This window comes from Molossus molossus, unplaced genomic scaffold (assembly GCF_014108415.1).
Source record: "Molossus molossus isolate mMolMol1 unplaced genomic scaffold, mMolMol1.p scaffold_m16_p_11, whole genome shotgun sequence".
NCBI lineage: Eukaryota > Metazoa > Chordata > Mammalia > Chiroptera > Molossidae > Molossus > Molossus molossus.
The window spans coordinates 51,451,275-51,478,240 of record NW_023425346.1 but is presented as its reverse complement, the minus strand read 5'-3'; the positions used below and the strand labels follow the sequence as shown (position 1 = coordinate 51,478,240).

Below are 26,966 nucleotides of genomic sequence, written 5' to 3'. Positions count from 1 at the left end.
AATTAGAACAAATACTTCAAAAGTTCATATGGAACCAAAAAAGACCTCAAATAGCCACAGCAATCTTGAAAAAGAAGAACAAAGTTGGAGGGATCACATTACCAGATTTCAGGTTATACTACAAAGCCACTGTAATCAAAACAACCTGGTACTGGCACAAGAACAGGCATATACACCAGTGGAACAGAATAAAGAACCCAGAAATGGACTTAAGGCAATATGCTCAATTAATATTTGACAAAGAGGGCAAGAGCATTCAGTGGAGTAAGGACGGCCACTTTAATAAATGGTGTTGGGAAAATTGGACAGCTACATGCAAAAAAATGAAACTAGACCATCAACTTACACCCTACACAAGAATAAACTCAAAATGGATAAAAGATTTAATTGTGACTCATGAATCCATAAAAATCCTAGAAGAAACTATAGGCAACAAAATTTCAGACATCATACACAGCAGAATTTTCAATGATACATCACCTAAGGCAATAGAAACAAAGGAGAAAATGAAAACATGGGACTACATCAAACTCAAAAGCTTCTGCACAGCAAAAGATACAATCATCAGGGACTTCCGGTCAAGATGGCGGCATAGGTAAACGCGGTATTGCGTCCTCCCACAACCACATCAAAGTTACAACTAAACTACAGAACAACCATCATTCAAAACTACCTGAAATCAAGCTGAATGGAAGTCCTACAACTATGGTATTTAAGCAGCAGCCACATCCAGACTGGTAGGAGGGACAGCGATGACGGCTGCAGCGGAGGCGTTGGCGCGACAGGCTGGTCCCACTCCCAAGTGTGGCGGATAAAAATCAGGAGGATACCTCTGCTGGGAAGGTCCTTCCTGAGGACTGAGGGGTCCCCGTCCCACACCAGGTGCAACGCTCAGGGTTTCAGTGCCAGGAAGAGAAGTCCCCATGACTTCTGGCTGGAAAAACCAGCAGGAGCTGAGGCTCAGGGAAGCTGAAGCGGCTGGAGTCCCAGGTGCTCCTTAAAGGGCCCGCGCACGGACTTATCGGACTCTCTCCCTCTACGCTTGGAGGGGAGGCAGCTCGAGGGGCACCACAGACATACAGGGAAGAACTGAGCTGTTTGGCACTGGAGCAAGGGCTGGAGAGGGTGCTTTCTCTGGGACAAACGTGCTGTCAGAGGCCTTTGTTTCTTTGGTGAGCCCTTCCCTGGAGCGGCAGACAGTCGCCATATCTGGGACTCCAGCAACCTGGCTCACACTGGTAGCCCTGCCCTGGTGACTCCCTGAGGCCCCCGCCCCACCCAACTTTCAGGCCCACCCAAGCTTTGCCACTTGCTTAACCATAGGATTGGCCTGTCTTGGATCCTGCTTCAGGTTTTCCTAAATTCTTTCAAACATGCAGCATTTGGTCTCATCTAGCCCCATACCTCTCGTTAAGTAATACATAGAAACAAACACAGGGAGGCAGCCAAAATGAGGAGACAAAGAAACAGGTCCCAAATGAAAGAACAGAACAAAACCCCAAGAAAAGAACTGAGCGAAATGGAGATAAGTAACCTAACAGATGCTGAGTTCAAAATACTGCATATAAAGATGCTCAGTGAACTAAGTGAGGGCCTCAAGAGCATAAAAAAGGATCTGTCAGAAATGATCGATGCACAGTTAGAAACGAAGGAGGCTTTAACTGAAATAAAGAATAATTTACAAAGATTCAATGTTAGAATACGTAAATCCAAGAAGCAAACCATTGATTTGGAATATAAGGAAGCAAAAAATGCCCAATCAGAACAGCAAAAAGAAAAAAGAATCCAAAAAAGTCAGGATAGTGTAAGGAGCCTCTGGGACAACTTCAAGCATGCCAACATTCGCATCTTGGGGGTGCCAGAAGGAGAAGAGAGAGAACAAGAAATCGAAACAATAATGGCAGAAAACTTTCCTAACTTGGTGAAGGAAACAGACATACAAGTCCAGGAAGCACAGAGAGTCCCAAACAAGATGAACCCCAAGAGGCCCACATCATCATCAAAATGGAAAATGTTCAAGACAAAGAGAGAATCTTAAAAGCAGCAAGAGAAAGGCAGGTAGTTACCTAGAAAGGAGTTCCCATTAGGCTGTCAGCTGATTTCTCAAAAGAAACTTTGCAGGCCAGAAGGGAGTGGCAAGAAATATTCAGAGTGATGAAAAGCAAGAACCTACAACCAAGATTACTCTATCCTGCAAAGCTGTCATTTAGAATTGATGGCCAAATAAAAACTTTCCCAGACAAGATAAAGTTAAAGGAGTTCATCACCACCAAACCGTTATTATATGAAATGATGAAGGGTCTTTTTGAAGAAAAAGATAAAATATATGAACAAACAAAATGGCAATGAATACATATCTATCGACAATGGAATCGACAAACAAAATGAACAGGTAGAACAGAAACATTCTCATAGATACAGAGAACATTTTGTTGGTTGCCAGTTGGGAGGGGGGTTGGGGGAATGGGTGAAAAAGATGAAGAGATTAAGAAGTACAAATTCATTGCTAGACTGACAAACCTCAAAGGGAAAGGGGTTGGGGGTTGGGAAGAAATAAACCAAAGCACTTATATGCATAACCAATGGACACAGACAATAGTGTGGGAAAAGGTGGGTGGGGGGCAGGAGTGGGGAGGAGGGGGTCAATGGGGGAAAAATGTGGAACATCTGTAATACATTTTACATCCAACAATAAAGATTTTTGTTTTTTTATCCTCACCCGAGGACATTTTTCCATTTTTTGTTCAGGTAGAGTAGGAGGGGGAGAGAGGAACAGAGAGAGAGAGAAACATCGACGTGAAGGGACACATCGAGTGGCTGCCACCCGCACGACTGACCAGAGCCGGGGACAAACTGCAACCGAGGTACATGCCCTTAGCGGGAACCGAACCCGGGTCTCTCAGGACCGCAAGCAGACGCTCTAACCGCTGAGCCAAACCGGCCAGGGCTAAAGATTTTTTTAAAAAAAGAATATAGCAATAAACCAACAAGAAATGAATACACTTTATGAAACTCTGATTAAAATAAGTCATCTCTCTAAACCACAGAACTTATATGCATGTATGCATAACCAATGGACAACAAAGCTTGGGACAGGCCAGGGAGTGAGGGTGTCAATGGGGGAAAAAGGAGAAACATCAGTAACAAAAATAAATAAATAGAATTAGGGAAAAAAAAAACAAAAAAAAGATACAATCATCAAAACGGAAAGGCACTGTAGCGGAGAGCATAATTGCCAATGATATATCAGATAAGGGTTTAATTTTCAATATATACAGAGAGACCTCATACAACTTAACAAAAGGAAGACAAAGAACGCAGTTAAAAAATGGGCCCTGGCCAGTTTGGCTCAGCGGTTAGAGCATCGGCCTGCGGTCCGGAGAGACCCGGGATTGGTTCCCGCTATGGGCATGTACCTCGGTTGCAGTTTGGCCCCGGCCCTGGTTGGTTGTGCGGGTGGCGACCGCTCTCTGTGTCCCTTTCACATCGATGTTTCTCTCTCTCTCTGTTCCTCTCTCTCCCTCCCACTCTGCCTGAACAAAAAATAGAAAAATGTCCTCAGGTGAGGATGATTAAAAAAAAAAAAAAAATGGGCACAGGAACTAAATAGACACCTCTCCAAACAGGACATATGGCCATGAGACACATGAAGAAATGTTCAACATCACTAATCATCACAGAGATGCAAATTAAAACAACAATGAGGTATCACCTCACACTTGTCAGAATGGCTGCCATCAACAAATCATCAAACTACAAGTGTTGACGAGGGTATGGAGAAAAGGGGATTCTAGTACACTGCTGTTGGGAATGCAGACTGGTGCAGCCACTATGGAAAACAATATGGTGTTACCTCAAAAAATTAAAAATTGAACTTCCATTTGACCCAGTGATTCCACTGCTAGGAATATACCCTAAGAAGCCTGAAACCAATCAGAAAGAATATATGTACCCCCATGTTCGTAGCAGCACTATTTACAATAGCTAAGATCTGGAAACAGCCCAAGTGTCCATCAGTAGACGAATGGATAAAAAAGCAGTGGTACATATACACAATGGAGTACTATGCAGCTGTAAGAAAGATTTCTTATCCTTTGAGACTACATGGAAGGACCTGGAAAGTATTATCCTAAGCAAAACAAGCCAAACAGAGAAAGACAAGTTTCATATGATCTCACTTATTTGTGGAATATAATGAACATAACAGTCTGAGGAATGGGGTAGTCCCAGAGACGTGCAAGTGGGGTATATAGACTGACAATCCCCAGAAGAGGCGGTGGTGGGGGAAAGATAAACCACAGAAGTTATATGCATGTATGCATGAACAATGGACATGGACAACAAAGCTGGGGACAGGGCGGGGGGGGGGGGATCAGTGGGGGGGGGGAAGATCTGTAACAAAAATAAATTAATTACTTAGAAAAATAAAATAAAATCACCTGAGAAGCAGCAAGAGCAGGAAGGAGCTCTCTGACTCTCCTCTGTCCCCGTAAAAGAAGGAAATGTCCATGATAGGTGCTCTCCTCACTCCTAAAGCACTGATAACTTTTCACAAGAGTTTTAAATTCCAGAGTAAAAAAAAAAATGCATAAACAAACCTTGTAATGCCTTTACTAATTTACTACCCAAGTTCACACTTTCTTTATTTTCCTCAATAACAAATACCCAAACCTGCTTAGAATCAGCACCAGCTTTCTTTGTTCTGTAAATTTCTGAAAAATGTATTATTTCTTCATCTAAAAAGTATAAAATAGCCATGACCAGAGTGGCTCATTTGGTTGGGTGTCATCGCATGACCCAAAATATTGCCAGTTCGATTCCCAGTCAGGGCACATGCCCAGGTTGTTGGCTCTTATACTTGGTAGGGGGCATGTGGGAAGCAGCTGATCGATGTTTTGCTCTCACATCAATATTTATCTCTCTCCCTGTCCTTTCCTCTCTCTAAAAATCAATAAAAATGTTTTTTAGTTTAAAATAAGGTATGAATAATTTCTAGTTCAATCACTTCTTTGACCTTCATTTTATGAACTAAATATTATATTGCAATTCTCCCTTGTGCATGTATTAAATTATTTTTTCTACTGTTAATCTAGTCTAGTCTAGCTAGAAGAACTAAAGAAGGGTAGATTGGGAGAATTCTCACCCACTCCACGTTACTAAAGCTAACAGGAGTATATAACACCTGAGAGTCACAAACATGGGTAATACACATATAATTTCTAGAATTCTTCCAGAGTCCACCAGAGACTCCTGAAAGATTGAAGTCAAGAATAGGGACCAGAAAAACCTTTCTCCTGATACAGAGCTGAGGTATGAGACCAGCCACTGCATGAGAATGGCAAAAACTTTCAACCAGATCTTTGTGCCTTAAAACACACACACACACACCCCCGCCCACCCCCAGTTGTGATAAGGCTGAAAGCTTTGTTGCTTTCAGGGTACAAATAGAGATGCACTGCAGCTGGAAAAAGGGAGGCAATGGGGAAGGGGCAGTAAAACACCCTGTCCTGGATTTGTAGCAGTTCCATACTGCTGAGAGAAGGGCAGGACCCCTTGGAAGGCTTAATCCCCAAAACCAAAAAAACAAAGCACCTGCCTAAAAATGAGACTGAACCAGAGTTAGCAAGCATTGAGTAACAAGAACAGCCTACTGCTGGAAAAGGAGCATAAGTATGAAGATAAATATCCTCTTGAGGCATATCACAAAGAAAATACCAAAATCTGAGAAAGAAGCAGACTTTAGAAAAACCCTTAAACAAACCGCCCCACCCCATAAAAAAAAATACTGTTAGAAGAATGAAAAGACTGCTGAAACAGCCCTGGCCAGTTTGGCTCAGCTGTTGAAGCCTCGGCCTGTGGACCAAAGAGCTGCGGTTTCGATTCTGGTCAAGGGCGTGTACCTCAGTTGCAGTCTGGTCCCTGGCCCTGGTCGGGGTCATGCAGGAGGCAGCCAGTCGGATGTGTGTCTCTCACATGGATGTCCCCCTCACACACACACACACACACACTGTGAAGATAAATGGGAAAATACCCTCAGGTGAGGCTTAAAAAAAAAAAAAAAAGACTGCTGAAACAATAAGAAAATCCAAACCCACTTAACTCCTGACTAGGCTGACTCAAAGTACCACACTCAATTCTTAGTAAAATAAATAGGGGTGGTGGGGTGGTGGTGAAAATAACTGCATTTTAACCAAAAATGATTAAATGCACACAAAAAAGGCAAGAGGGGGTGGAACCCCCCCACACACACACACACACCTAAGAAGGTGCATCAGTGCCCAAGGGAGAACAAGATTAGCAAATTAAAGCTAACAAACAACAATAAAAACAAAAGTAATAACAATAACAAAACTCATGACAGATTTGTTAACCTAAAAATAAAAGACTGAAGTGAGAGACAACCATCGTTTATTTAAGATCCGAAAAGTAGCTATTTGGGAAGCACTAACTCAGGTCAAAAACCCAGTGTTCCAATTAGAAGGTGAAAGTAATAGGTTTTTATGAGAAAGAAATTAATAATAACAATAGTGTGAATAAAAGGAGTTTCTATTGGTGTTAATAAGTCCAAGAAAGAATTTTTATAGGTGCGGGTAAGCTAAATTATTCTTTAGCTATGCATGGTGGTGCTAATTCTAAACGATACCTTTATTTTTCAGTTTAGTAGTCAGAATGTCTGCTTTCCTGTTAGCTTTGCAAACAGTTGTTTGGAATACAATGTTGGTTTGGCTCAGTCTAAAGGTTATTTTGCCCAGTTTAAACATTCTAAAGGTTTGAGGAGTAAAACAGGAAAGGCAGTTTGTCTCGGATGACAGTCTGACTCCATTTTGAAGTGGCCGTGTTTATCAATATAAGAATATCCAAACCTGTAGAAAATTTTATTGAGTTTATTAGAGTTTATTTGAGCCAAAAGAGAGGGTACACCTGAAAGCAAGATCTCAACAGACTTAAAAAAAAATGCTTCCTAGTATGACAGTTTGCCATTTCTTTTAGGCATTTGGAATTAAAGAGGAATATCAGAATGATTAAATAAAGGTGGAAGAAAGCAAGGTGGAGATTGGATTATGAGATAGTGAGATTATGTGTTCACTTGAAGGTGGTTATACATTTGCGGAATCCATAAAAAGAGGATCACTAAGGACCCTTAACCTAGATTCACAAGAAGAGTAGACAGGACTTGTTTAAGGCAAAGATAAACCTTTTACTAAAGAAGTCATATGCTTGGGGCATGACTATTGTTTATGAGTTGCCCATTTAGGAATTGATGATCAGATTACCTTGTGTTGTTACTTTCCATTGAACCACATTCTTTTCACACATTTATGTTATTTTTTACAAGTTAGGGGGCAGAGGGGAGAGACTGACTTAAAATAAAGGAAAATGGTCCTGGCCGGTTTGGCTCAGCGGTTAGGACATCGGCCTGCGATCCAGAGAGACCCGAGTTCGGTTCCCACTAAGGGCACGTATCTTGGTTGCAGTTTGTCCCTGGCCCTGGTTGGGTCCTGTGGGTGGCAAGCACTAGATGTGTCCCTTTCACGTCGATGTTTCTCTCTCTCCCTCTCACTCTGTCTGAACAAAATATGGAAAAGTGTCCTCGGGTGAGGATAAAAATAAATAAATAAATAAAAAATAAATAAAGGAAAATGTGCCCTGGCTGGTTTGGCTCAGTGGTTAGAGTGTCGGCCTGCAGACCAAAGAGTTGCAGGTTCATTTCTCGTCAAGGGCACATACCTTGGTTGCCGTTCGGCCCTGGTAGGGTCATGCAGGAGGCAACCAATCAGTATGTCTCTCACACATCAATGTTTCTCTCTCTCTGTCTGAAAATAAATGGAAAAATATACTCAGGTGAGGATTTTTTTTAGAAAAGGAAAGTGTTTTATATTTTAGTACCTTTAAAATCGCTTTTCCTGTTTTTTAAGTATGAAGGCCTGCATTTAAATTTTGCACTGGACCCCCCAAATTAAGTAGCTGCCAGTGATTATATCCTTGAATGTGGAAAACAAGGAAGAGGCAGATTTAGTTTTTGGTAGAAAGGAGAAGAGAGTTGAATAAAAAATAAAAGTTCTGGACCAGAGGGTTGGTAATTGGTCAGTGACACCAAGGGACATATCAGATGTAGGAGGAGGAGGGGGCAGAAAAGAGGAAGAGGGAGAGGAGAAGGAAGAAGAGGCTGAAAGGAGAAGGAGCATTAAATAGAGAAGTATAGCCCTGGCCGGTTTGGCTCAGCGGTTAGAGCGTTGGTCCACAGTCCAGAGAGACCAGAATTTGGTTCCTGCTAAGGGCACGTACCTGGGTTGCACATACCTGGATTGCGGTTTGTGTGTCCGGCCCCGGTTGGGGTTGTGCAGGAGGCAGCCACTCCATGTGTCCCTTTCACGTGGATGTCTCTCACTCTCTCTTCCTTTCTCTCCCTCCCACTCTATCGAAACAAAAATGGAAAAATGTGAGGATAAAAAAAAAAGAGGGTCTCTCAGGAACTGGCTGAGCAATATTGAGAACTGGCACAGCAGACCTGGAGGCCAAAATTAAAGATAAAATGGGTGAGGGAAGGCCTGGCCAGTGTGGCTCAGTAGACTGAGCATCGTCCCATGGACTGAGAGGTCCCAGTTCAATTCCCTGTCCCGGCACATGCCCAGGTTGCAGCCTCGATCCCCAGTAACAGATATATAGGAGGTAGCCAACTGAGGTATCTCTATTGCATCGATGTGGGGGTTTTTTTGTTTTTTTTTAATTGATTTTAGAGAGAAGGAGAGAGAGAGAGGAACATTGATGAGAGAGACTATCGATTGTGTGCCTCCTGCATGTCTCCCATTGGGGATTGGGCCCACAACCTGGGCATGTGTCCTGACCGGGAATCGAACTGGTGACCTCTTGGTGCATGGGTCGACACTCAACCAGTGAGCCACACTGGTTGGGCTCACATCGATGTTTTTATCTCTCTCCTTCTCTCTCTTAAAAAAAAAAAAATCAATAAAAAATATATTTTTTTAAAAAGGGGGTGAGAGAAGTTAACCAGAACCAGTAAGAGGAAAAAGAAAGAGAATTGGTAGAAAAGGAGCTATTTATTTAGGTCACTAATAATCGTGTTCTCTTTGAACACAGAAATCCCCAGAGGAGAAAACTGAGATAAATCAGATATATCCTGATTAGAACTCAACCAGGTAGAGTACCCAGTTACCCTAGGGAAGTCCCATCATTTTTCCCCTGTGTCTTCAAACCTCCCTGGGAATCCCTTCTCTTGATCCATTGGTGCTCCGGCTGCAAGCATGTTCATATTCTAACAGCTGTTATGTGGTGCTTCCTCAAACACCATCAGAGCTCTTGAATTTCTCCTCTGTAAAGCTCTTTTCAGAACTCAGATGTGAGCTCCCCTCCCACACGGTCTCACATATTCCTCTGAATTCCCACTCCCCACCAGCAGTAACCTCAACTTCCCTGCTAGAAAAATCCACTGCTCCTTATAATCATGTGTTTCTCTTCCCTTCCACTTGGCTTCAAGCTTTTCTATCTTCTTTCTGGCTTCCAGCATTTCTTTGTGTATCTGATATAGTGCTTCTTGCCTTTCACAGCTAATCTGCACTGAAAGGATTTTAGGACTGAGAGTCAAAGTAAATTCCTGGATGAGACACCTGCTGGATGCAGTGAACTGAAAAAAATAAAAAATAAAAATCAGCATTCTGGCTTTAGTTTTCTTATCTGTAAAATAATTTTGTTGAGCCCTGGCCTGTTTGGCTCAGCAGTTAGAGCGTCCACCTGCGGTCCGGAGAGACCCGGGTTCGGTTCCCGCTAAGGGCATGTACCTTGGTTGCAGTGTGGCAGCCACTCGATGTGTCCCTTTCACATTGATGTTTCCCTCTCTCTCTCTTCCTCTCTCTCCCTCCCACTCTGTCTGTACAAAAATGGAAAAATGTCCTCGGGTGAGGATAAAAAAATAATAATAATAATAATTTTGTTGAAATAAATGTTTTCTAGTGCCATTACCTTTGGCTACAGCGTTCTGTGTATCTTACTAGTCTCCCCTTTCTTCCCATCCATATGTTCTTTCCATTCAGCTTTTCCCTCCTTTTTATAAACTTTATTTTTCAATTATGGTTTACATTCAATATTATTTAGTATTAGTTTTAGTTGTACAGCATCATGGTTAGACACTCATGTCCTTACAAAGTGTTCCCTCTGATATTTTTAGTATGCACCTGGCACCATAAATGGTTACTACAATATTATTGACTATATTCCCTGTGTTGTACTTTACATCCCTGTGACTAGTTTGTAACTATGAATTTGTACTCCTTTTTTTTTGCACTTATGTTCAGATAGAGTGGGAGGGAGAGAGGGATGAAGAAAGAGAGAGAGAAACATCGATGTGAGAGAGACACATCAAGTGGTTGCCACCCACATGACCCCAACCCGGGGCCGGGGACAAACTGCAACTGAGGTATGTGCCCTTAGCGGGAACCGAACCAAGGCCTCTCCGGTCCATGGGCCGACGCTCTAACCGCTGACCCAAACCAGCCAGAGCTATTAATTTGTACTTCTTCTCTTCACTTTTTTCACCCACTCCTCTAACCCTTCTCCCCTTTGGCAACTGTCAGTCTGTTCTCTGTATCTATGAGTTTGTTTCAGTGTTCTTTATTTTGTTCTTTACATGTGGTATTTGTCTTTCTCTGACTGACTTATTTTACTTCTTAGCATAATATTTTCTAGATCACCCATGCTGTCACAAATGGTAAGATTTAATTATTTTTTATGGCCAAGTAATACTCCATTGTATATATGTACCACCACTTTTTTTTATCCACCTGTCTATTGATGGGCACTTGAATTGTTTCCATACCTGTTGGACTCTCCTTATTTTCGCACTTCTCCATGTCTAAGCAGGCATTCTCCATTTAGCCTCCAGCATAGCCCCCAAACTCCTCTCCATTCTCTCATACTCTATCCATTCAATATAATTTCAGTCTTTCCTTCCTGACTCACTTTCAAACCTAAAACATTGTTTTATTGCATGACCCTTAAATTCCTGTGTGTAATAGGTCAAACACAGTTATAGATTTTATTTCTAGAATGATGGGCACATAACATAACTTGAAAGAACATTGTGAACCCTGAGAAAGAACATACCTACTAAGAAGGGATTCTAGTGGCTTAACTGGGCTTAAATTAAAAACAAAACAAAACTAAAAACAGAGCCTAGCAGCTTTTTCTAAACAAGGGTCTCTCACACAAACTGTACTTCAGGGAAAAGTCTGCAGTAAGCTGCCTGCCTCCTGCACTGAACTGCCTTTTTGCACTGTGTTTCTGCCATCTGAGCCTTCTCTTACAAAAAAGTTTTTAGAATCCTGTTTCAACCAATAGGACTGAGACTTTCCCTATCCAGTTGGAGCTGAACAGCTAAATCCCCATCAGCATCTTCACTGATCAGAGTGGCTTCATTTTGACCCATGAGAGCAGTGCCTTTTGTACAATCAAACTTCAAAGATTTGGAGTCCTCATTTGCATTAGGACAGACCAATCAGGCACCAGTATAGGGACTTCTTTATACTTAAGTCAGCTCCTCTGTGGCTCAAAGGAGCACACTTTCCCTTTCCATTGAAGGCTGAAGTCTGTGTTTCTCATCTGGAGCTGAAACACTAGAGACATCTTGCTGGAACAGAGCAGAGCAAGTCAGAACAGTGCAGAGTGGAGTAGATTGGATAGAGCAGATAGAACAGAGCAGAGCTGTCTAGCTGAAGAGGGGCCTCAGACCTAAGACTGCCATGTCCCAGGGCCTCTTCACAACCATGCTGTTTTCACAGCTGTGCTGTATCACAATAGAGTGGTTTTGCACTGAATAGTTTCCTTCTTCACCACACCAAATCAGGGATTCCTGTTGGCCTTGATTTGGCATTAATAATCATCGATTGACAACATATAACATAAACACCTAGAAATACAAGATAAAAAAAAATATTTGTTATTTTTAAGTGCAGTGCTACATTCACAATGAAATAAAGGAGCAAACCAAAGAATAAACAGGAACCAAGAGTCAAACAGGATCTGACATTTATGTATTCAAAGCATTGTATGGGTTCCCTGGGGTTTGGCTATTGTGGTCACTTGGGTCAGGAGGTAAGTCCATAAGACCAGGCAAACAAGGTGAAAATTGCAACTGAGTCTTCTGCTACACTTTTACCTCAATGATAAGATGAACTAAAAAATGTCATCTAATTGTATAGGGGAGGAAACTAGTCTATCTCTGTGTTCACTGAATGCTGGCTTGTTTGTTTCTCATTCTGAGAATTACAAGTCTGAGATTGCAGTTCAAAAATATTCTATATGTATGATCCTGAAATAACAGGGCTAAGGAGCTACTGAATATGTAAAAACAAGAGATATGAAGACTAAAAACCCATTATAAACTGAATGGAAATTTCATTAGAAGATAAAACACATAATGAAAAAAATATATATATGAAGAAATTATAGCTGATAATTTTTCAAAATTAATAAAAGGCATAAATCTCTAGATTCAGGAAAGACAAAAGCGCTAAAGCATGTTTATGAGTTTGAAAAATTATCTTCATATTGCATAGTGAAAAAGCAACTCAAAGATGTCAGTAACATGGAATATAAATCAATTTAAAGCTAAGTTTCTTTTTCTTAGATTTCAGTTATTAAGGAATAACCAATGCACACTAAATACTAAGGGCTGTACTAAACACTAAGATTAGACAGGATAGAAATATAGAAACTCAAACTATAGGGAAATAAACATGTAAATAAACCATATATGTAGACTGTGGTAATTCTCATGTGAGGGACAGTATAGGAATGGAATGAGCCTCAATTAAATCTGTTTTATTTATATTTGTGCTGTTTACATGCCCTTGAAGAGGTGCTGAATATTTCAAATGTTTTATTTCTATCTATTGAGATAAAAATATGATTATTCTCCCGCCCTGGCTGGGTGGTGCAGTTGGTTGAAGTGTCATCCCATTTACCAAAAGGCTGTGGGTTTGATTCCTGGTCAGGGCACATACCTAGGTTTCAGGTTTAATCCCAGTTGATTCCCTGTTGGGGCACAAATGGGAGGCAATTGATTGATGTTTCTCTTGCATCTCTCTCTCTCTCCTCCCCTACCCCCCACTTCCTCTCTTTAAAATCATGAACATATCCTCTGGTAAGGATTAAAAATTATATATGTGATTATTCTCCTATATTCTGTCACCATGGTGAATTATGTTTGATTTTTAAATTTTAAATAAATCTTTATCTGCTATAAACCCACAGAGTCATCATGTAATAATCTTTTTATACATTACTAGATTCTATTAAATTCTGTTAAGAATTTTGCATCTATGTTTATAAAAATATTGGTGTACAGTTTTATTTTCTTGTAATTTTTTGGGTAAGTTTTTAGTGGTAGAAATATGCTAACTTCATAAAATAAATTAGGAATGCCTTGTCTGTTTTATGAAAATTTTAATGTAACACTGGTATTTCTTCTTTAAATGTTTGAATTCAACAAACTTTCTGAGTCACGAGGTTTCTTTATGGGAAGGTTTTATTTTTTTTTATTTTATTTTTTATCCTCACCTGAGGACATTTTCCCATTTTTTTGTTCAGGTAGAGTGGGAGGGAGAGAGAGGAACAGAGAGAGAGAGAGAAACATCGATGTGAAAGGAACACATCAAGTGGCTGCCACCCGGCGCTACCGACCAGGGCCAGGGACAAACTGCAACTGAGGTACGCGCCCTTAGCGGGAACCGAACCCGGGTCTCTCAGGACCGCAGGTCGACGCTCTAACCGCTGAACCAAACTGGCCAGGGCTGGAAAGAGGTTTTATTCATAAAAGAACTATTTACACATTTTACGGAAACCTCAAATGAAGTAACTTGGAGGTAGTAGCAACAGAGCTGTCACCACTTCTAAGCCTTCGTGGTCAAAGAGAGGGAGTTGTTACTGAAACCTGGAATGAGAAACAGTGGTGTAGAATCAAGTCCCTTTGAGAGAGAGGAGCAGTGATCTCTACTTGAAAGCTTGGACAGAACCAGCACATGGCAGTGCCACAAGCTAAATATATTTATAATACTAGTTTTAAATGCCTTTTCTGCTAGTTCCAGTATCTGAGTTATGTGTGGTTCTGTTTCTTTTGATTTGTTGAATTTTTTTAATCCTCACCCAAAGATACAGATTTTTTATTGATTTTTCTTTACTTTGCTTTTCTTTTAGAGAGAGAGAAAAGAAGAGACAGAAAGAAACATGATGTGAGGGAGAAACATCGATCAATTGCCTCCTGCATGCACCCCAACTGGGGATCAAACCCACAACCTACTGGGGAATCAAACCTGCAACCCTTTTGGTGCATGGGACAATGCTCCAGCCAACTGAGCCACCTGGCCAGGGCAATTTGTTGATTTTTATGTGTCTCATTTTCCAAACATATCTCACAATGTTTTATGATTATATATAGATAACGGTGGAGTTTTAATTTATGCAACTATTTTGCTTTGTTTTTATTTCAAAGAGTGTAATTTATTTTCAATGGTTCATGTTAAGGAACCATCGATTCTCTGATTCTTCTTGATTCAGTTTTTTTTGTTTTTGTTTTTTATCCTCACCCGAGGACATTTTTCCATTTTTTGTACAGATAGAGTGGGAGGGAGAGAGAGGAAGAGAGAGAGAGAGAAACATCGATGCGAAAGGGACACATCGAGTGGCTGCCACCTGCACGACCAACCAGGGCCGGGGACAAACTGCAGCCGAAGTATGTGCCCTTAGCGGGAACAGAACCCAGGTCTCTCTGGACCGCAGGCGGACGTTCTAACCGCTGAGCCAAACCGGCCAGGGCTTGATTCAGTTTTGAAAGATTGTATGTGTCTAAGAATTTATCCATTTCATCACATCATCCAATTTGTTGGCATATGGTTTGTAATGTTTTCTTTAAATCCTTTGTATTTTTTTGGTAATCAGTTGTTACTTCCCCTCTTTCACTTCTGATATAATTTATTTGGGTCCTCTGTTTTTTTCTTGATGAGTCTGGTTAAAGATTTGTCAATCTTGTTTATCTTTTCAAAGAACCAGCTCTTGGTTTCATTGATCTTTCATATTGTTTCTTTAGACACTATTTGGTTTATTTCTGCTCTGCTTTTTATTATTTCCTTTCTTCCACTCATATGGGGCTTTGTTTGTTGTTCTTTTTCTAGTTCCTATAAGTGTAAAGTTACATTTTTTATTTGAGATATTTCTTGTTTTTTTGAGGTATGCCTGTAATGTTATGAATTTCTCTCTTAGGATTGTTCTTGCTATGTCCCACAGATTTTAGATTGTTGTGTTCTCATTTTTGTTTGTTTCAAGGCATCTTTTGATATCCTCTTTGATCTCATTGTTAACCCATTCATTGTTTAGTAATATGTTATTTAGCCTCCATTTCTTTGTGTGTTTTTCAGTTTTTTTCCTTGTGGTTGATTTCTAGTTTCATACCATTATGGTCAGAGAAGATATTGATAATGTTTCAATATTCTTAAATCTATTGAGACTTGTTTTGTGTCCTTACATGTTGTCTCTGTATATTGTGCTTTGGCCGGTTTGGTTCAGTGGTTAGAGCATTGGCCTATGGACTGAAGGGTCATAGGTTTGATTCCTGGTCAGGGGCACATACCGGGGTTGCAGATTAGATCCCCAGCCCTGGTTGGGGCCCATGCAGGAGGCAGTCAATCAATGTGTCTGTCACATCTTTGTGTGTGTGTGTGTGTGTGTGTGTCCTTCCCTCCCTTCCACTCTGTCTAAAAATCAGTGGAAAAATATCCTGGGTGAGGCTTTACAAAAAACAAACAAACAACAAAAAAGAATTTATATTCTGCTGATTTTAGGTAAAAAGCTCTGAAGATATTAATTAAAACCATCTGATCTAGTATGTCATTTAAGGTCACCTTTTTTTCTTGCTGATTTTCTCTCTGAAGATCTATTCATTGATGTCAGTGAGGTGTTAAAATGTTCTACCAGGACTGTATTACTGCAAGACTCTCCCTTAATGTCCATTAAGATTTCCTTTACATATGTAGGTGCTCCTTTGTTGGGTGCATAAATGTTTACAAGAGTTATATCCTCCTGTTGGATTGTTTCTTTTATCACTATGCAGTGTCTTTCTTTGTCTTATTATAGCCTTTGATTTAAAGTCTTTTTAGTCAGATTTAAGTGTTGCTACCCCAGCTTTTTTTTTCTCTTTATTTCTATTTGCATGAAACACCCTTTTCCATCTTTTAAATTTTAGTCTGTGTGTATCTTTCATTCTGAGGTTGGTTTCTTGTAGATAGCATATACATGGGTCTTGTTTTCGTATCCATTCTGCTACCTATGTCTTTTGATTGGAGCATTTAAATCATTTACATTTGAAGTGATTATTGATAGATACCATTTTATTTTAACTGTGTTCCTCTGTCGTCGTCATCGTCGTCTTCTTCTTCTTCTACTACTATTACTGAGAAGGCCCTTCAACATTTCTTGTAATACTGGTTTGGTGGTAAACTCCGTTAGCTTTTTCTTGTCTGGGAAGCTCCTTATTTCTCCTTCTGTTTTAAATGATAGCCTTGCTAGGTAAAGTAGTCTTGGTTGCAGGTCCTGCTTTTCATTACTTTGAATATTTCATGCTAATCCCTTCTGGCCTGAAATGTTTCTGTTGAAAAATCAACTGACAGTATTATGTGAACTTCCTTGTAAGTAACTGTCTAAATTTTTCTGTAATGGGAATGCATTTTATAATAGAAAAGTTTGGTGTATATATATATATATATATATATATATATATATATATATTTTAGAAAAGGATATTTTTCAGGTTTATTAAGATAAAATTGACATACAGCACTGTATAATTTTAAGGTATACAGAATAATGACTTGACATACATATACTGTGAAATGATTACCACAATAAATTTAATTAACACCTATCACTCATGTAGTTACAATTTTTTTTTCCTTTGTGATAAAAACTTTTAGTATCTAGTCTTAGCAACTTTCAAATATACCATACAGCAGTAGTAATTATAACCATCATGTACATCCCTAGTACTTATTTATCTTATTATCCTGTACCTTTTGAGCACTTTCATCCAGTTCCCCTACCAACCCACCCCCTGGCTCTGGTAACCACAAATCTGATCTCTCTTTGTGTGTTTGGGTTTTTTTTAGGTTCTACATACAGTATTTGTCTTTCAATGTCTGACTTATTTCATTTAGTATAATGCTCTCAGTGTCCATCCATGTTGTCACAAATGTGGTATACATTATTGTTAAGTGGTTAACTATTTTATTAAAATTCCCCTTCACCCTTTTTCCCATTATAGACAGAGAGTGCATGGGCAGAAGAATACTCTGAAAAGAAGAAAGGGTCTCACAAGCGTTCAGCATCCTGGGGCAGTACAGATCAACTCAAGGAGGTCAGGAAAATGATTCCAATAAAGTGGGTGTGGAAATTTTATCCTGTCATTGGCTAGTTCCTTTAAGTTGTGGGCAGCAAGGATTTGTCAGTTTCCAGTGGGGGTGGAGGGTTGTATCTTTGTTTTGGGGTTTTTTTTTTTGTTCTGTTTAGTTGAAAAATAACAAAGAGTTATGTTGATTGGATAAAGATTTGAATGAAGAAATGTATACATTTATCGGATAGTGTGTTTTTCTGTCGTTAAAAATTGAGAGTCTGTACCTGTTAATATAATATATATCAGATGTACAAACTTTAGTGATAAAACAAGTTCACATTTATGATTTCTATATATAATGATAGTGTTTCTGCAATTCAGTAACCCAGTATAACCAAGTTGATAATGTCCCAATGCTATGATTACCATTTTCTGTGCCTATAAATATAACATTTGCTTTTTACATATAACGTAGAAATAAAACAAAAATCCAGTCCAAGAATAATATGGGATATTGATTAAAATTGCATTTGTTATTTATTTATTTATTTTTTTGTACATGCCCCTAGCAGGAACTGAACCCGGGCCTCTCTGGTTCACAGGCGGACGCTCCAACCATTGAGCCAAACCGGCCAGGGCACATTTGTTATATAAAGACTGTATCTGTGAATGTATTTTGTGGCTTGAATTGATTTTTCAAAACTGTTTAAATTTTGGAGCTGTTGAAGGCTAGGTGTTTGATAAAGAAATCTAAATCTAAATAAAATGTGATTTATAAGGGCAGTGAGAGAGTAATTACCATTATTTTTTAATTCTTTGTGAAAGTTGTAATATAATTTATTCTAAATGCTGAAAACTTCACTTGCTTAGTACTAGGGAGGCTCGAAGGCTCAGAACAATATTGGAACATAATTTTGTTTCTCTTTAAAAGATACGCTCATATGCTAACTGTGTGTATGTGTACATATAAAAATTTTGTACAATAAATCAGATTTTGTAATATGGTTTAAAAATTCAAAACATTTTTTAAGGCTGAATTTTACTGGTTCTTCTTATTAAGCAAGGGTGTTTTATATAGTATGGAAACTCTGATGCATTTGTTATTTTTCCCCTTTTCAGATTGCAAAATTGCGCCAGCAATTGCAGAGAAGTAAACATAGTAGTCGGCATCATCGAGAGAAAGAAAGACAGTCTCCATTCCATGGCAACCATTCAGCCATTAACCAATGTCAGGTAGGATCACAAATACCACAAAATCCAGACAAGGGATTTATTGTTTTGCTAGTGATTTGATAATTTATAGGTAACTGTATAGGACAAAATATCCAAAAGCATATTTGAAACAAGTTAAATACTAAATCACAGCCTGCATTTTTTAAAAAGCAAAAAACAGAATATTAAGTTGACAAAAGCATATTTTCCTTTAGTGATCTGTGACATGACTTCTAGGAGACATAGCTAATTTTCCATATTTTGATTGACCATATTTTTGTCTGTATCAATTTAGTATATTGGAGGCAGAATAATGTAGAGAGACAAGCACTGACTGTGGAACCATACCCTGGACAAGTAATCCATTCTAAGTCTCAGTTTTCTCATCTGAAGATTGAGGATAATAATGATACCTGTCTCATAAAGTATTTTAGTAGGGGAAAACCTTTAGCTGCTTTGTTTCCTTAATAGAACCCTATGAACTATTCTTTTTTTTTTTTTTTATCCTCACCCGAGGACATTTTTCGATATTTTGTTCAGATAGAGTGGGAGGGAGAGAGGGAGAGAGAAATATCGACGTGAAAGCGACACATCGAGTGGTTGCCACCCACACGACCCAACCAGGGCCGGGGACAAACTGCAACCAAGGTACGTGCCCTTAGCGGAACCGAACCCGGGTCTCTCCGGACCGCAGGCCGACGCTCTAACCGCTGAGCCAAACCGGCCAGGGCCCTATGAACTATTCTTGATGGCTCACCCTGGCAGCATTTCTCTTTAACTGAATTGAAATTGGATAGGGTCCCTTGGCAAGGAGAAAGCAAGAAAAAATTTGCCAATCCTTTTTATAGGTTGATAGCTTCTGATGATTGTCAAGTATATGTGGATTGTTTTCTAGAGAAAGTTTGGGTAGAGGGTATATATATATTTTAAACTAATTTTGTCCTAAAATATTGGTACATGGGTCAAATTAGATTTCATAAATTTGTAGTTTGGTAGCTTTTTTCTAAATAAGGTATTAATTATAACATATGAATATACACTATTACATTAAAAAATCTAAACAAACTGGACTTATATCTGGAGAAATAGAAAATATGAACTTGACAAAATAAATGAAAAATTTGTATAGGCTAATAATACCAAAATTGGAATGCTTATTAAAACCAAACACCCTCATTCTCAAAGGCTATAGACCCAGATAGTTTACAGGTGAATTTGCCAATATTCCACTCCCTCTAGTTTATCCATAAATAGTTTATATATATTCCTAAGAGATAAGACCGCTTTTTATACCCAACCCATATTTTTACTTCAAGGAGAATGGAGCTTAAGATTGACTTTTATTGAATTAGTGATGAGTTTTAGGAGTTTATAAGTTTTGAATTGATTTTTTTTTAAATCCTCACCTGAGGACACTTTTTGCATTTATCTTCAGATAGAGTGGGAGGGAGAAAGGGAGGGAGAGATAGAGAGAAACATCGATGTGAAAGAGACACCTCGAGTGGTTGCCACCCACACGACCCCAGCCGGGGCTGGGGACAAACTGCAACCGAGGTATGTGCCCTTAGTGGGAACTGAACCTGGGACTATCTTGGTCCGCCGGCCGACGCTCTAACCGCTAAACCAAACCGGTCAGGGCTGAATTGATTTTTTTTTAAGTTGCATTAAAATCAATAAAGTAGTAGAATTATCTAAAAAAGTTTTTCTTTGCCCTTGCAAATTGAATTTTCTTCATATATATTATAGAATTTGCATAAAGTTCATGTTTATTTAATTCTAACACATCTCTTTGTAGCAAGTGTAAGGACTAGAAAATAGAGTAACTTGAAAAATAAATTCATGCAGCTTGAGTTTTGTACACATAATACACCAAACATCTTGAATACTTGACTTATATTGAGAATTAATAGTCATCCAGAGATCAGGCACATGTGCATCATGATAGCTGTGATGGTAGTATTCATGTTTAATTGATTAAACTTTCATATACGAACATGAGATTAGTATACATTAAGTCATGGGTGTGGCTTTATTTTAGTGAAGTGCCACTTTGAGATATGTATGCTTTTGAGGCCGTTCCTCCATCCATGCAGTATTTATTAAATAAATCTATACTATATAGCTGGTACTGTAGTACTCATTAGGGAGAGGAGTGACAAATGAAAATACTGGGATTTGCCCCCCACCAAGTCTCAGATAGATATAAATAAACAATTAATTGTTACTTAGTGTACTGAGTGTATTGATAGAAAGTTCAGAGTGCTGTAGAAGGGGTATTTGTTTTTGGACTAGTTTTGGATTCATCTAGAAAAGCTTCTTAGAGAAAGTGGTGTCTAAGCTGATCCCTTAAGGATAATAGGATTTATCTAGTCTTCTAGAAGACTGAGAGGAAGGGAGGCAGGGAAGGAGAGAGAGAGAGAAAGAAAAAAAAAACAAAACATCAGTTTGTTGCCTCCTTCGTGTGTCCAGACTGCATATCAAACCCACAGCCCACGTGTGTGCCCTGACCAGGAATAGAACTTACAGCCTTTCAGTGTATGGGAGGACACTCCAACCAACTGAGCCATCTGGCCAGGGCCTTGGCAATTCTTGTTTTATGTTTTAAGTATATTGTCAGGAAACCAAATAATATGGTAATTATATAATCAGTTATTTCTTTTCAAAAGTAACAACTGTGTCAGTGAGAAATATATGTATGTATGTATGTATGTATATATATATTTAAAAATTAGAGATAGGCTTTGGGAAAAAATGATTTGTATTCCTTTATTCCTACTCCCTTCACAGTTTCTCATAGATGTGAATATACTTCCAAAAATCTATCTTGATTGTCTGGGGTTTTGGCTTTAAATTATGTTTCATGTTTACTGAGCTTGGTTACTCACACTTTTTGCAAGGCCTATATTTATTTTGATTTATTTTAGAGTTACTCAGGTCAACTAGAAGTATGTTTAAATCTAGAGAATTAAAAGGTAGTATTAAATCTTTGTTCTCCCCTCTTTACCACTTCTTTTCAAGGCTCCTGTTCCAAAGAGTACACTTATTCCAGTAATTCCCATCACCAAATCAACAGGCTCCCGTTTCCGGAACAGTGTGGAAGGATTGAATCAGGAGATTGAAATAATAATTAAAGAGACAGGGGAAAAGGAAGAACAACTTATAGTAAGTAATCCTTAAACATTAACTCTTCTAATTATTATTATTATTGTTGTTATTAATCCTCACCTGAGGATATTTTTCCATTGACTTTTTATTTTTTTAGTGAGTGAGGGAGGGAGGGAAAGAGAAACATTGATGTGAGAGAGACACATTAATTGGTTGCCTCCCGCACAACCCAATCCAGGGCTGGGGATCAATCAAACCTATAACCCAGGATTGGTCTGAGGCCCAGTGCTCTAACCATTGAGCAAAACTAGCCAGGGTTAACTCTTCTAATTATTAAAAAATTCATAATTTTGTTTTCCATGTTTATTTAGGTTTCTTCCTTCTTGTTGAAAGAGAATGAACATTTTTATCTTTTGAAAAACTTTTACCTTGGCAAATGAATGAAAAGTTTTCATTTCTTTGCATCTCATAGAGACAACTGATGATCCTTGAACAAAAACTATATTTTATTTATCTATTTTTAAAGATCACCAGACAGAGGGGGGAGGGAAAAGTAAATAAGTAAATAAATAAATAGAAATCACCAAACAGGCCCTGGCCAGTTTGGCTCAGCAATTAGAGCGTTAGCCCATGGACCAAAGGGTCGTAGGTTCAATTCCTGGTCAAGTGTTCATACTTGGGTTGCAGGTTCCATCCCTGGCCCCAGTCATGGTCGTGCAGGAGGCAACCAATCTATGTGTCTTTTTCACATCAGCGTTTTTCTCTCTCTCTCCCTCCCTTCATCCCTCCCTTTCACTCTATCAAAAAATCAATGGAAAAATATCGTCGGGTGAGGATTTAAAAAGAAAGATTACTAGACAGGTGATATATTTCTAACTGCTGTAACTCCATTGAACAAAAGTTTAGCTTGCTAATTTGTTGGGGAGGGAGGGATATGACATCAAATACTTCCTAAGCATGAACCTGTTTCTTTTTTTTTTTTTTAATTCTCACCTGGTGGTATGTTTAGAGAGAGGAAGGGGGGGGGAGAAGGAAGGGGAAGAGAGAGAGAAACATGGGTTGGTTGCCTCCCATACAGGCCCTGACCAGGGATCAAACCAGAAACCTAGGTATGTGCCCTGACTGAGACTAAAACCTTCAACCTTTTGGTGCGTGGGACAACACTCCAACCAACTCAGCCACCCAGCCAGGGCTTCTTGTTTCTTATTGTTTGTCACTTACTATTTGGTGTTAGCTATAACATCATGAAGTGCACTTCTGCTTACCTATCATGCACATGAGCATATGCATTGTTCTCCTAACTTTAATACACGTAAGAATGATTTATATGTAAGACAGTGAGAAAATTTCCTGTTTATATTTAAAACCATGTCACAGAGTATATTAAAGCTTCTTTCTTCAGTGAAAGAAGAATTGAGGAGTTTGAGTAGTATTTTATTGATGCTTAAGATCCTCTCCCTTAAGATTAAAGGTTAGTTTAGATTAGAGAAAACACAGATCCCCACACCCTCTCCTCCATACTGTATGATAGGGGAAACTTTCCCTGATGTAATAAATGTAAATGAGCCACAGGTGAACAGGGAGCTGGTTTTCCTAATAAAAGAGCCTCACAAACTTTTTTCAGATTGTTCTCTTTGATTCCCCCCTATAATTAGCACTGTCAGGATTATCCTTTTCCTCCTGTAGGAAGGTTTCTTTGAAAAAACTCAGGGAGAAATGGCAGGGGGAGAAGGTAACAGGGCCTGACATCTGGTATCACTAGTTCCCACAATGGATAACCTTTTCTTTTAATATGGAATCTGGTGTTATAGCTAGATTTCTCATTTTACCATGGCCCTTCTTTATAATTTGTAAAGTAATATTTAGCACATGATAAGTAATTCAGTGCAGTTTATCATTCAGCCAGCATTGACCACCTGTCAGGTGTCAGACCCTAGAAATACAGTCTTTGCCCATGCTGCTTGGTGTCCATTTGGGGAGTCAGATTAGACAGGGATGTCATTAATGGAGTAACACAAAGGCTTCTTTCTCATTAGGCCTAATAAGTAGGGGATTTCTGATTTATGAGTCTTCTGGAACAATCAGGGAAGGTCAACACTGTATGTTTCTGGGTGAATTTCAAAATCAGTGATAAATATGCATATGTTTAAAACTCTTATAACAGCCACAAGATATTCCAGATGGCCATCGTGCACCTCCCCCCCTTGTACAGAGAAGTAGCAGTACACGCAGCATCGACACACAGACCCCCGGCGGGGCAGACAGGGGAAGCAACAACAGCAGCCGCTCTCAGTCTGTGTCCCCCACATCATTCCTCACCATCTCCAATGAAGGTAGTGAAGAGAGTCCTTGTTCAGCTGATGACCTGCTGGTTGATCCTAGAGATAAAGGTACAATGCAGGAGGGATTTGTTACCAGATCATAAGGGAATACCACCTATTTTATCTTTTATTCTATTTTCTAGCAGAACACACACACTTAAGGCCACTAAGGTAATTACTTTGAGATTTTTCAAAACATAGATTGAAAAAAATTGGAGTACAAAACAGTAGGTTTTATTGTGGTGCTTGGGTGATGTTCAAGTTGGGTGGGTTTATGGGCTTTTATTTGTGCCTTTTTCCTTTTGTTTATTTTACTTGTTACTACAAGTTCCTTATTAGTGAGAAACATTGTTTTGGATATAAATGAGGTGAACATTTGTCCTGAAAAGCACTTCATTCTCTGTCACCTTAGTTGTGTTTTTAGTACTTACTACATTTAATTAAATGTGAAATCTTTAACTTAGTGTTTTTTAGTATCTATATTTGTGATATTTCTAGAAAGAATCAAGCTGTTTTATATCAGTGTAAATTGGGTATTCAAGGGAAGCCTGGAGTAAAAGGTTGGAGGGCTACTTACAATATTAAACTATTTATGCAACTTGAAAAATAGCTTGGAGACCTAAGCAATTTGAATATTAATTACTAATATTATTATTAACCTTTTAAAACAAATAAGACCTTTCATCTGTCTATATCAGCGCAATATTTTGTTAGCCTAATTCTAGTTATTGCATATGCTTCAGAGCAATAGTAAGATCTTTATTTGTAAAGTCTACAGCTCAGTTCAGTAGTCATTTATTCAGGACCTCATACTCAAGTGTGTTGAACATCCTAAAGTGTTTCATTGCTACAACTGGCCGATACTACCAGTCACCTAAATTATTGAGACTGTAACACATGCAGAAAACATAAGATTTTCTGAAGAAATCACTTCAAATTGTGGTCCATTGTAAAATGTTATAATTTGGACCCTTCTTTGCCAGCTTCTATGTTAAATAAAACATGGCTCTTCCAGGCTAACACCCCAGACCAATTAAATCACAACCCCTGGGGATTGTAGGATATAGGCACTTGGAGATGTTCCGGTGATTCCAGTGTACACACAAATTTGACATCCGCTCAGTTAAGTCCTTTGATTGGACCATGAGTTTCTTGTCAGGAATCTGTATAATTAACTACTACTTATATTTATTTTGAGGATTAAAAGGGGTAGTGAACGCAAACTGTTTAGCTCAGCTCCTGGAACTTAGTGCCCAATCAACTGTACCCCTCAAAATTTTAAAAACCATGGCTAATAAAATCTTCCCTTTGATAGCATGTCATAAATTTTATGTCCTGCTGTATTGAATTTTAGGAGATTAGTGACTGACTAGCTTCTCTGAATTTCTTTTGTAAGAAAACAGAGTCACAGTGCTACCATCAGCAAGGAATTTGTAGCTTAGCTAACAGAGGCTGAAAATTCAGAACACATATGTAACATACCAAGAATTTTTAAGTTAATGTGGTATAAACTGAGGACACCAGCACTGAACAGGAATACCAGAGTAAGACGTATTCTCTTTGATATAGTTAATTTGGAAAGATTTCAAAAACTGAGCGAGACTTTGAAGACAGTTTTGGAAAATCAGCAGAGAAGGATCTCTTAGATATAGAGAAGTTCATAGGCAAAAAGAGGTCTTTGGCGTACAGTGCACTTATGGCTCTGACTACCTGGAGCAGAGATGGTAACCAGAGGAGCCAAGAAATCAAAGTGAGCAATTCTGAAGGGGGCAGCACAGGAGAGAATGATAAGCAACCACTGAAGGACCATTTCAGTTGTTTGTACTGGGAAGAATGGAAGTGTCATTTGAGTCTGTGTGCTGTGTTTGGAATAAAAATAAATCAGTGAGACAGGCCTAGGCTGTAGTAATTATACAAGGAAAACAAAAATCTTTTGTTTATGCATCTATTTAACAAACATTATCTCCTCTTCACTAGGAATTAGATATTGGGGTGATGTTGATGAGTAAAACACTGTTTCTACCCTCAAGTAGTTCATGGTGTAGGGGGAGGCAAGAACAATTAAAAACAGTGTGACTAGGCATTTATGTAGTAGAATTTCTTAGTAATCCAGCATGTCATTTATTGCAGAGAATGGGAACAACTCTCCTTTGCCCAAATATGCAACCTCACCAAAACCTAACAACAGTTATATGTTCAAAAGGGAACCTCCAGAGGGCTGTGAAAGGGTCAAAGTCTTTGAGGAATGCTCGTAAGTACCCCCCCCCCGAAAAAAAACCAAAAGCTTTTATTATGAGAATTTTCAAATAAGTTGAAGAATAGAGCAGTGATCACCCATGTCAACACTACCTGCATTCTGTAATAACATTTTGCTGTGTTTGTTTTGTCTGCATGTGGTAGTGTTTTTTTTTGGTATGTGCCCCTAGCGGTAACCGAACCCTGGACTCTTTGGTCCGCAGGCGGACACTCCAACCACTGAGCCAAACCAGCCAGGGCTGCATGTGGTAGTGTTTTTGCTGAACTGTTTGAAAGTATGTTGCAGACACCATGACACTTACGCTTAAACACAATTTAATATTTGTTTTCTAGTCTAGCCAGTGTGGTTCAGTGATTGAGCATCAACCCATGCACCAGGTGGTCACTGGTTCAATTCCTGGTCAAGGCATATTCCCAGATTGTGGGCCAAATCCCCAGTGTGGGGCCTGCAGGAGGTGGCCAGTCAATGTTCTCTTTCATCGACGTTTCTATCTCTCTCCCTCTTTTATCCTCTCTCTCTAAAATCAATAAGGAAAATTTTTTTTTAAATTTGTGCCCTGGCTGGTTTGGCTCAGCGGTTAGAGCATTGGCCCGCGGACCAAAGGGTCCCGGGTTTGATTCTGGTCAAGGGCACGTACCTTGGTTGCAGTTTGTCCCTTGTTGGGTCGTGCAGGAGGCAA

General features: G+C 39.2%; 1 protein-coding gene across 1 annotated transcript in view; it reads left to right on the top strand.

The window, feature by feature from the left end:
- The window catches only part of FAM117B (family with sequence similarity 117 member B), a 106,171-nt gene that overhangs the window by 69,784 nt on the left and 9,421 nt on the right, over positions 1-26,966 (top strand). Inside the window, exons 3-7 of the mRNA XM_036254914.1 lie at positions 17,324-17,416; positions 18,512-18,625; positions 21,623-21,766; positions 23,874-24,099; positions 26,161-26,281. Coding sequence (XP_036110807.1) covers positions 17,324-17,416; positions 18,512-18,625; positions 21,623-21,766; positions 23,874-24,099; positions 26,161-26,281 — 698 coding nt within the window. The remainder of the gene's footprint in view (positions 1-17,323; positions 17,417-18,511; positions 18,626-21,622; positions 21,767-23,873; positions 24,100-26,160; positions 26,282-26,966) is intronic.